The sequence below is a fragment of the Boleophthalmus pectinirostris genome, unplaced genomic scaffold (genome assembly GCF_026225935.1).
Source record: "Boleophthalmus pectinirostris isolate CB_2022bp ecotype Guang Dong unplaced genomic scaffold, ASM2622593v1 HiC_scaffold_13, whole genome shotgun sequence".
NCBI lineage: Eukaryota > Metazoa > Chordata > Actinopteri > Gobiiformes > Gobiidae > Boleophthalmus > Boleophthalmus pectinirostris.
The window spans coordinates 6,211,983-6,223,989 of record NW_026571036.1 but is presented as its reverse complement, the minus strand read 5'-3'; the positions used below and the strand labels follow the sequence as shown (position 1 = coordinate 6,223,989).

The window sequence follows — 12,007 nt, the reverse complement described above, 5'->3', positions numbered from 1 at the left end:
ATTAGACGTGCCTTGAGTCTGGATACTGACTTGAGTTTTTTGGTTTTTTTTTCTTCCCAGGACACGTTGATAGTTTGGTGCGAGGCGGAAAACTATGACCTGGCGCTGAGCTTCCAGGAGAAGGCCGGCTGCGATGAGATCTGGGAGAAAATCTGCCAGGTAAGTAAAATGAAAACACTGAAACAGAATGTTGATGGTTAAAGAATAAAAGATCTCGTCAGAGCGTTTCAATCAACAGTCAAGAAAAGATCAAAATCTGGGGGTCATTATTTATCGTGTACCTTCTTGTTGAACTAGTGGGATGTTTGTTTTCTGCAGTATAATAAGATTTGAGCTGCAGAAGGTTGAATACATATCAGCTTCTCTGAGTCATTATTGATACAAACTGTTGATACAAGGAGTTGGAATCTGGGATTTCATATATTGGAGCTCATGTTTTTTTTTTGTTAACTACTTTTTTTTTTTTTTTACTGTATTGTACATTTAGGACATTTTTGGGGGGATCATTTTGCTTTGTAGTTTGCTCCGATATTGAACCGATATTGAAAAGTTTGGAGAATCAGTAGGTGTGGGCGATATCTCGGTATTCCAAATATATCGAGATATTTTTTAAACACGAAATGGATTCTGACATGTCATACATATCGAGATAATGCTTAGAGTTAATTCTGATTTCGCCGCTTCGCATGTTTGTCTTCCCAAGTGTATGCAAATGAGCCATGTGCTTTTAAGTTTTGTTTAACTGCATTAAACTCATTATAATCTCAAAACGGGCTGATGTGGCTCTGTAGTAGTTATGGTTTAGATGTTGAGAAGTTGTTAGAAGTTTATTTATGCAGAAGATTTTGATTAATAATCTGCTGCAGTGTAGAACTTGTACAATTGTGTTTGGAAACATTGAGTTTGATCTGCAGTGGATTGTGGGAAACCTCAGAGCTCCTTACACTGGTCAGGAACATAGATCTGTTCAAATAAAATCAGGAACCTTCCGAGCTGCTTCTGCTAAAGGAGCTCACGGTTCTGGTTATTGTACGGTTAAAGAGCTAATGCAAACATCGGCTTGAGTTGTTTTATTTTTGAATGAAAAGAAGGAAATGTGTATTATTTCTTTCTTTATTTTACAGTTAAATTATTATTTTGGCTTACAGGGATTTTTAAAAAATGTTGCAGAAGCACTTTGTTCCTACATGAACTTTGCACTTTGATTAAAAAAAAAAAAAAAAATGACCATGTGGAATTTGTTTTTGGACTAGTTTTTGGGAGGTTATTTTTCCTGTACAGATATTGAGATATATATCATATATTGAGATATATTTTTAGCTCCATATCGCCCAGCCCTGAGGATCAGATATGTTTCCAGGACCATTTTATAAATTGGTGTAATAAGACGATTTACTGGCCCAAAACATAATATTAAACTATTTTCATATCGCTGATCAGTAATTACTTTTTATGATAAGTAACTGCTACAGTTTGGATAACATTTGGATCATATGTTCTTTGTATTTTAAAGGATATAAATTCTGTTTTCAGTGTCTGCTTTAGTAATCTCGGGTATTTGGATACTAGTAAACTATGGCTACATTTATATGATGACGGTCTGAACAGAAGACGCAAAAGTGGCATCGCTTCTTCACTTTTTATTCCGCGTTTAGACAAGCGTTTTTGGGGAGGAAATGTGATGCAAAAGTGTGTGGAATTCGATTGTGTATGCATGCCAGGCGGCTCCGTGGTGACACTCGGTGGTGATTTATGTGACGTAAACGTGTACACGTCGTGAGCAGATCTGACCAGAGTTTTGCGTCTTGGGGAGTGTAGACAGAAATGCTACGGCAAGTGTATTCAACTATTCAGATTTTGGCGTTTTTAAGCCCCAAAAACGCCGTCACCGTCTAAAAGAAAGGCACTTACGATAAAATATTTTGTCATTTTATGATATCTGAAGAGAATAAGCCAGATCAGTGCGTTTCAGAGCAGCTTTTATGTATTGTAAATATTTCAGTGTGACTGTAACTGGATTGTGCCAGTTGTTGTCAGTATTTGTTATTGTGAATATTGTTTTTGTGTGTGTCAGGTGCAGGGGAAGGACCCGTCGGTGGAGATCACTCAGGATGTGGTGGACGAGTCTGAGGAGGAGCGCTTTGAGGACATGTCCTCTCCGGGGCTGGAGCTGCCCCCGTGTGAACTGAGCCGTCTGGAGGACCTGGCCGAGCTGGTGGCCTCGTCGCTGCCCTCTCCCCTCAGGCGGGAGAAGCTGGCCCTGGCCGTGGAGAACGACAACTACATCCGCAAACTGCTGGAGCTGTTCCGCGTGTGCGAGGACCTGGAGAACAGAGAAGGCCTACACCACCTCTACGAGATCATCAAGGGCATCTTCCTGTTGAACCGCACGGCGCTCTTCGAGGTCATGTTCTCGGACGAGTGCATCATGGACGTGATTGGCTGCCTGGAGTTTGATCCCGCCCTGCCGCAGCCACGCCCGCACAGGGAGTTTCTCACCAAGACGGCGCGTTTCAAGGAGGTTATCCCCATCTCGGACCCGGAGCTGAGGCAGAAGATCCACCAGACGTACCGCGTGCAGTACATCCAGGACATGGTGCTGCCCACGCCCTCCGTGTTTGAGGAAAACATGCTGTCCACGCTGCACTCCTTCATCTTCTTCAACAAGGTGGAGATTGTGGGCATGCTCCAGGTGAGAGCTCAGGGCCTCTGCTCGCGGCGGCGGCTCTTTGAGGTTACACACAGGGAGAACCAGGCGACTCCTGCCTGCAGCTTTTCTGTCTAAACAAAGAGCTTTGCCATTTGATTCTTGTTTATATTTTGTGTTATTATTGTACTTTCATGTACTCTACACACAAGTGTGTCACAAGTTTGGACACACTTTTTCATGCATGTTTATTGTTTATTTTCATGACTCTTTACATTGTAGATTCTCAATTCATCAAACTTATGAATGACAAATGTGGAATACGGCTGCTTGATTATGAAAAAAATCATTATGATTATTTTGGTCAATATTGAAATCACGATTCTTCAAACGATTATTTTTTAGCTACTAGATGCTTTTATTCAGCATTTCTCTCTCAAAGAAACAAAACAAAACACTTTGTTATTGAAAATGTACGTAAAACATTCAAATTGAAAATATATATAGGCTACAAATCTGTACCTTAGAGCAGTTTTGCGATGAATAAAATATACTTTGAACATGAAATAAGGCATAGAAAAACAAATTTATCCAACATAACCTATATGTCCTGCTGTTCTACAATCTCTGCATTAAAAAAAAATTTAAATATACTTATTTATATAAAAAAATATACCAAAATAAACATTAAGCTTTATAGTTTAAACTCCATTATATGAGTCTGGAGATCATTTGACACACAAATTGAAATCGTGGTCAGAATTCGATTAATTGCACAGCCTTAGGTGTGGAATATAATAAACAAAAATAACTTTAGATTTTTGAAAATAGCTTTCTCCCTTTGCTTTGCACTTTGATTTTCACTTCACAGCTCTGCCAAGTCAGGGTCAAGAAATACAAAGACCAAGCAAAGGGTTGGTCTGGATTTTAGTTTAAAATATAAAACAAATATTTAGAGTCATTCAACATAAGTCCGTATATCTTGCTTCGTGTATTTGATATCTTCCTTATCTCCAAAAATGTAGAAAGTAGTAAACAAAAAAACACTGAATGAACATTGAGTGTGTCCAAACCTTCGACAGGTTGTGCACGAATAGATGTGTACATAGATGTGCTCTGTTCTCCAGCTTTTATTTGTTGAAGGGGATTTGCATTCACCTTAGAAAACGTTCAGAGTTGTAACTGGTTTCTGGTTTTGCATGTGGAATCCGTGTATCATTCGTTCATTCGTTTTTCAATATAAAACCATAAAATAAGAAAATGAAAAAATCTATTATTTTCTTCATTATTTGTCTCCAAAATCAAAATGAAAAACAGATAATGATTTGTTTTTTCAGTTTTAAATTTTCAGTTTAAATGAAAAATGGAAAAAAAAAGGATAATGGCCGTTTCCCATTTCTGTGACTTCTGTGACTTCCGTAACTGCGATGTTGGACTTTTAACCCTAACCCTAAACCAGGACTAAACCAGGTTCCGGGACCAGACCGGAACTGAGACCAGTACTTAGGACCAGCCCTTGACTGAGACCGGGACTGAGACCGGGACTGAGACCGGGACTGAGACCGGGACTGAGACCGGGACTGAGACCGGGACTGAGACCGGGACTGAGACCGGGACTGAGACCGGGACTGAGACCGAAAACAGTTTAGTGCTGGTTTAGTGCTGGTTTAGTCCTGGTTTAGTCCTTTTTTAGTCTAGCCTCGCAGTCAGGGAAGTCATAGAAACGGGAAACGGTCGTTATCCATTATTTCTATTTTTCATTTAAACACAAAATCAAAAACTGAAAAAACAAATCATTATCTGTTTTTTCACTTTGGTTTTGGAGACAAATAATGAAGAAAATTATTATTATTATTATTATTATTATTTTTCTTACTTTTGGTTTTATATTGAAAAACAAATGAACGAATGATACACGGATTATGTGGGCCTGTCACGATCATTTCTATATCGATATACTATTGTTCAATAGTGCTGAGTATCATTCAGAAGTTGCCGATACGATGCATACCTCGATACAGTGAGCTTTTGATTTGATATATTTCAAATCGATTCGATACAGTTCAATAAAAAATAAAGTCTAAATCATGGCTGTGATACTAAAAGTCTTCGTTAAACCACTTCCTGTGCAAAGTTCATATGAAACACAAACATTTGAATCATCAAAACAGTGAAAATGTCAAACGTATCGCATAAACGAGTTTCCTTCCGCTGAACAAGCAACAAAACTGTAGCTCTGTAACAAAATGATTTAGTAACATATACCAAAAAACACTCTTGGTGATGTATCGATACAGCAGCCCATGATATCGACACTGTATCACACATTAAACGATACGATATATCGATATTTTGATATTTTTGCACAACCCTTTCGTTCAAAATATAAAAGATGGAACAATATATTTTGGGATTCAATAGTTGTCGCGTTAATCTTTGTAAAAGTGGGACTAGTTTGGGTATTTTTGTTTTAATACAGCAACATTTTAGCTGTAAAAGGTTTAAATAAGCGACTTTTATGGCAAATTATTGGTTCATTGTATAATTTTTTTAGTTGCAGCTTCAACCCTCTAATGATACAGACAATATTTTGGGACTCAATTTTTGTCACGTAACATTTATCTTTATAAAAGTGGGACTAGTTTGGATATTTTTGGTTTAATACAGTAACATTTTAGCTGTAAAATGTTAAAATAAGTGACTTTTATGGCAAATTATTGGTTCATTTTATAATTTTTTAGCTGCAGCTCAAACTTTTTAATGATACAGACAATTTTAAAGTGGATTTAATTTAATTTAACTTGGATTATTTTGCTTAATGTGCTGTTTATTGGAATATATCGTGTTTCGAAATGTGTTATCGTGACAGACCTACTTGCACGTAACGGAAATGAAGAAAAGCAAATGGTAACTTTACTTTAGTATTCAAATGTTCTTTCAAAAAAATCCTGAAATAAGATTGTGTGAATGGAGGAGCAGTAGTTGTTGTTTTTGATCCTGCTGTAATGTTCTGTTGGCGGGCCATGATGGCTCACGTCACGCCGGTTGGTTTGGGAGTCATTTATGGCCATGTGACCTTTGTTTTTGTACTGTGTCAACTCAGCACTGTTTATGTATGCGGTCGCCATGGTGACGCGGCGCTGTTGTGTAAAGCTCTGCTCGGCTCTGCTCTGCCAGCGCCGTCCCATGTCCTGTTTACCACCGATTCAAACCTCATATCGTCTGAACATCATAGGGCTGAACTATTTGGGGAAAAACAATACCTTAATTGCAATTTTTCTAACTAATATTGTAGGTTAGATTTGAAAATGTATGTTTTAAAGGTCCCACATTACGAAAAATTTACTCTTGTGAGCTTTAAATCCAATTGAGAAACCCTGTATAATTAGTCTGTCTACATGTCCAAAGCTCAGAATGCTGTCTTCCACCTTGTGATGTCATGTAGTGGTGTTTTTTTCAGTGTAAAATTAGCTGTTTTAACAAACAATAATCAACAGAAAAACAAAACAGAAAAACTTAGACCTACGTAATCCGTGTGTCATTTGTTCATTCGTTTTTCAATATAAAACCAAAAATAAGAAAACGAAAAAACAACAGTTGTATTCATTATTTGTCTCTAAAACCAAAATGAAAAAAAAAAAGGACAAGAAATTTTGTGTTTAAATGAAAAATTGAAGAAATGGATAAGGGACGTTTCTCATTTACGTGACTTAAACTGGGAGGCCGGACTGGACCAGGACTAAACCGAGGACCGACAGTGGGTCGAGACCTGGGACCGAGACCTGGGACCGAGACCTGGGACCGAGACCTGGGACCGAGACCTGGGACCGAGACCTGGGACCGAGACCTGACCGTGATTGAGACCAGGACTGAAAACGGTTTAGTCCTGGTTTAGTCCGTATGCGGTACAAAAGTCCAGCATCACAGTTTAAGAAACGGCCTTTTTTGATTTCAGTTTTGGAGACAAATAATGAAGAAAATTGTTGTTTTTTTGTTTTCTTATTTTTTGTTTTATACTGAAAAACAATTGAACGAATGATACACAGATTTACAATCTTAAAGCATAATTTTAAAGGCGTTTTGTTTTTCTGTGACTGAAATCATCCAAATGATTCTAGTGAAGGTGTATAGAGTTTTAAAACACAATGGAGCACTTCCTGTATTACCACATGACATCACAAGGTGGAGGGTTTTCCGTTGGCGAAAATAACTCAGCCTAAATATGCAGGATTTGTGTGTGAATTAAATGAAACACAACTCCAGGTCTGTTTGTGATGAGGAAACGACATTATAGCAGATCTCTGATCGAAGTTCACAATTTAAACGCAACCGTGAGAAATGACAAAAAGACTGAAATCTGAACGGACAAACGAATACAAGAGTCACATTTCAGAGCGTGTTTGTACAGATCTAAATGACGGGTTTTTGTGTCGAATAAGACGGGACATTTTATTGTTTGAAATTTGGGCGAAATTCATTTGTGCCTCCACTTTCACCTGTATTTTTGTTGAGTGTGTTGAGACGTTTAAAGGGCCCATATTAGGCTTTTTTTCTGATCCATGTAGTAATATTTCCTCATCACAAACATACCTGGAGTTGTGTTTTATTCACACATGTTTGACACACAAACCATTTTCCATCTTGTGATGTCATGAGGTAATGCAAAAAGTGCTCCACTGTGTTTTTAAACTCCATACACCTTCACTAGAATCATTTGGATAAATTCAGCTGTGGAATTCCTAATCTCTACTGAATTAAATGTAAAAGAAGGTGCTAATTTAAACTACTGCTCCATGACATCACAACGGGCAGTGTTTCCCACAGAAAGTTGGTTAGGCAAGGTGGTACTGCCTAAAAAATGTCCGATTCTGTGCACGGAGAAGAAGTGAGGAGTGGGGGGGTGTTGCGATTCCATGCAACGACCGCAGGTGAGCGAGGATTCACGTGGTTCGGAGGGACATAGTCAAGGCGGGGGCCACTTGTTGTCAAGACAGCTGCCTTAACTATTAGAACTTTTTCTGAACATATTTCTTAGAACTATTCTCAGTCTAACAGCAAATTTGAGGGAAAGTCAGTAAACGACAAACAAATATTTTGTTTACCAAGCTGAATTTTGAGTTTTAAGAATGCTAATTAGCATAATAGCATAGACGCCAGGCTAATCAAATTAAAGTTTTCTTTAATTGAATGGATTTCATTAAAAGTCCAGAAAACAAATACCAGTATACTCTATATATATCAGATAAATATTATAACTAAGATAGAAATTACCACATGACCCCTAATTAGCATACTGAAATAAAAAAAAAAAAAAAGGCTATACTGCAGCTTTTTAAAGCTAGCGTCCTTCATTTCCTTCATTTCAGGAGCAGAAATGAAACACATTCCTGATTCAGATTTCTACTAGGTTTGGATTCTAGGTGATTGCTCGATTTACTATCAGTCTACGTTCCTCCCCTCACCTATGGTCATGAGCTCTGGGTAATAATCAAAAGGATGAGATCTTTTCCTCTTTTCAGACTTTTCCTCAAATTTGCCCTTAGGACTTCTCTTCTGTGAAAATAATCCTTGTCTGTATAAAGTGCTGCAGGAAACACTGAGGTGGAACAGAGCATTTTGAGCGTAGAGATGTAAACAGACTAATAATAAAGGATTACTCAAATGTGTGAATGAAATAAAACACAACTCCAGGTCTGTTTTTGAGGAGGTAACAACATTATAACATGACTTAAAGGTCATAAGAGCTGTGTCATATCTGGGTTTGCTTTTTAATGTACATATTGATATTCAGTTGCCAACTGTGTACATTGGTAGATATTTCTTTTTAATGCACATATTTTGTGAATCATGTGTAAATTGTTTATCAATCTCACTGCTTGTAACTCAAAGTGCATATGACAGGTTTTTGTGATTTTCTAATTATGGCTTTTGGTGGATAGAATCTGTGGTTAGTATTACTATGATTAATAATAGTTTTACATCAGTCAAGTGGCAGTTTGTGTGGAAAAAGTTGAGAAGAAAAGTATAACAATACATGAAATAGTGCTGAGTTCTAAAACGCAATACTGTTACATATGTCATCAAGAAAATCCCCATCCAAAAAGACCATTAAACAAAAAGAAAGGCGTTTTTCTGACCATTTAAGCCTTACATAAACATAAAACATTCAACAGCTACATTTGTCTGTCTACTGCCTGTGTCCAACCGAGAAGTAAAATGACAAACCTGATCAAATAAAAAAATCCAGGCATATTTATTTTAACATCTTGCACATCATGTTAACTGCGTTGTTATGTAATTCGTAGTCTAACCTGTCATATGCACTTAAACTTGAGGTACAGTATAAGCCTACAGTTGAATTTCTAAAACCTTTTGTCTCTCCGACATCAGGACGATGAGAAGTTTTTGACAGACCTTTTTGCACAGCTGACCGATGAAGCCACAGACGACGACAAAAGGCATGAACTGGTATGAACTTTTTTTCTGTATGAAAGTCAAATCCACATCTGGTTTGGTGTTTTTTTTGTTTTTTTTTCTTTTAATTTTCTGTTCTCATCGGAAAATTCCACACTTGTTTTTTAAGGTGAACTTCCTCAAAGAGTTCTGCGCTTTCTCCCAAACGTTACAACCACAGAATCGAGACGCCTTCTTCAAGACGTTGTCCAACATGGGAATCCTGCCTGCACTAGAGGTCATACTGGTGAGTGCTGTTGAGTTTAGGTTGGCTCGGTTTGATTTGTAGTTCTTCATCACTAGTCTCACAAAAACTGGCTACCTGATATTCAAATAGTTAAAGGTAGGGATGCAACAATAACCCTAAATATCGTGATATCGTATCGTCAGAGTTCTCACAATAGATCGAATTACAAGTCTGTTTGCTTAAATTAAGAGTTATGGTGCAGGAATAGCTAAAAAAAACAAAAAACAGATTGAACTACATAGACCATGATCGTTTGCTCCATTTCAGTGCAGACTACAAGAAGAAATAACCTTTCTAAGCACTTTTAAGTCTTTGGATTAAGTCTTGTCGAGGCATTTTAAGAGGAAAATGTAGAATATTAACAGTTTTGTTTGTTCACCTGCACAAAATATCGCAATAAATATCGTACCGTGAGATGTATATTGTGAAAATATTGTACCGAGAGATTTGCATATTGTTACATTCCTACCATATCGTGAGCCTCCCCAACATATCATGAGCTTTCCCACGATATCGCTATGAATATCGTATCATGAGACTTGGATATCGTTACACGCCTAGTGAAAGGAGAAGGAAGTTTGTTTGAACCAACCTATACTTGTTGTTTGTGGTCGCGAGTTGTATGTTTGTGTTTTAATTTGCACAAGTAGTATTTTCTAAGACCAGGCAAACTGTGGGACTTTCCTCACACAGCTTTTTTCTTGGGTTTGCAGTACATAAAATGGTTTCAGATTCAATGCAGACAGCACAGTAGTGACACACGGGTTTGCTTTTTTCAGACGCTCTTCTGTGCCTTCATTTGTAGGGATGTAACAATAACCGAAATATCGTGATATAGTATCGTCAGAGTTCTCGCAATAATATCGTGGACCATCACAATAATGAGAGAACTACATAGACCATGATCCTTTGCTCCATTTCAGTGTAGACTGCAATAAGAAATAACAGTTTTAACACTTAAGTCTTTGGATTAAGTCTTGACAAGGAATTTTAAGAGGAAAATGTAGAATATTAACAGTTTTGTTCACCTCCACAAAATATCGCAATATCGTACTGTGAGGTTCATACTGTGAGGATATCTTATCGTTAGACTTGGATATGGTTACACCCCTAGTGAAAGGAGAAGGAAGTTTGTTTGAACCAACCTATACTTGTTGTTTGTGGTCCCGAGTTGTATGTTTGTGTTTTTAATTTGCACAAGTAGTATTTTCTATGACCAGGCAAACTGTGGGACTTCCCCTTTTGAAATCTTCAGGCTGGGAACCACTGGTTTTCTCTTAACTTGCTCTTTGCTCTCCTAAAGTCCTTTGGCACATCGCCAGTGTTAAGGGTTTTTCTGGGTTTTTTACAGCGAAGTGAAAGGGGAAGGGTGAATTGTTCTCCCATAACCAGTCCTCTCTCCTCCCAAAGCGTCATGTAGTGACTCACACAGCTTTTTTCTTGGGTTTGCAGTCCATAAAATGGTTTCAGATTCAGTGCAGACAGCACAGTAGTGACGCACGGGTTTGCTTTTTTCAGACGCTCTTCTGTGCCCTCATTTGTAGGGATGTAACAATAACCGAAATATTAATAAATTAATTACATAACAATAACAATTATTGCATAAATATCGTGATATCGTCAGAGTTCTCACAATAATATCGTGGACCATCACAATATTTCAAATTACAAGTCTCTTTGCTTAAATTAAGAGCTATGATGCAGCAACAGCTAAAAATAAAGACAGTGAACTACATAGACCATGATCCTTTGCTCCATTTCAGTGCAGACTACAAGAAGAAATAACAGTTTTAAGCACTTTTAAGTCTTAGTTCTTTGGATTGAGTCTTGCCAAGGCATTTTAAGAGGAAAAAGTCACATATTCACAGTTTTGTTGGCCTCCACAATATATTGCAATAAAAATCGTACTGTGAGATGTATATCATGAAAATATTGCAGAAATATCTTAAGAAATTTGGATATTGTCTCATTCCTAATCATGAGCCTCCCCACAATATCGTGAGCTTTCCCACGACATTGCAATAAATATCGTACCAAGAGCTTCATACCATAACGATATAGTTTTGTGAGACTTGGATATTGTTACACTCCTACATTTGTCAATCAGAGTTACAGGTGATGATGTTTGCGTTATGTTAAAGCAGAGGAGTGTTTGGACGTGACCCACCCAAAGCCACGGGTTAACTGCAGGTTTTACGTCCCTGCACTTCACAGCTGTCTGTAGGGTTGGGCGGTAATACAGTAATACTTACGATATCCCGTGGTATCAAAAAGTAGCAATGGTATCAGTTTCATTACCGTCATTAAAAAAAAAAATCTGCAGCACATAAGGACCTAATATAATATAATCATTTACTGATACCTAAATTAGTTTGCTCAGCACAAATGAATGTGTGGTTGTATTTTCAATTTAATGTTATCAGGATTTAAAACTAATAGTGTCTATAATGTTTATTTTAACTGTGTGGGGAGACGACGTTCGATTAGTTTTGTTCCGTTGTCACGTGACGCTCATAACTGAGACCAAGACAAGAGGCAAGTCCGGCCACAAGAGAGTTGGTCCCAAAAAATATATATAAATACTAGTACTTCTACAGTTTGCAGCATTTTGGCTTCAGGCGCACATTTGTTTACATTTTACAGAAACTAAACTTAAAACC

The 12,007-nt window shown here is 37.6% G+C and overlaps 1 protein-coding gene across 4 annotated transcripts in view; it reads left to right on the top strand.

Moving 5' to 3' along the window:
• smek1 (SMEK homolog 1, suppressor of mek1 (Dictyostelium)) overlaps nucleotides 1–12,007 on the top strand; it is a 39,591-nt gene that overhangs the window by 14,318 nt on the left and 13,266 nt on the right. For all 4 annotated transcript variants that reach the window (XM_055149239.1, XM_055149237.1, XM_055149238.1 and 1 more), the window contains 4 exons: nucleotides 61–159; nucleotides 2,075–2,692; nucleotides 9,038–9,115; nucleotides 9,231–9,347. In XM_055149239.1, coding sequence (XP_055005214.1) covers nucleotides 61–159; nucleotides 2,075–2,692; nucleotides 9,038–9,115; nucleotides 9,231–9,347 — 912 coding nt within the window. The remainder of the gene's footprint in view (nucleotides 1–60; nucleotides 160–2,074; nucleotides 2,693–9,037; nucleotides 9,116–9,230; nucleotides 9,348–12,007) is intronic.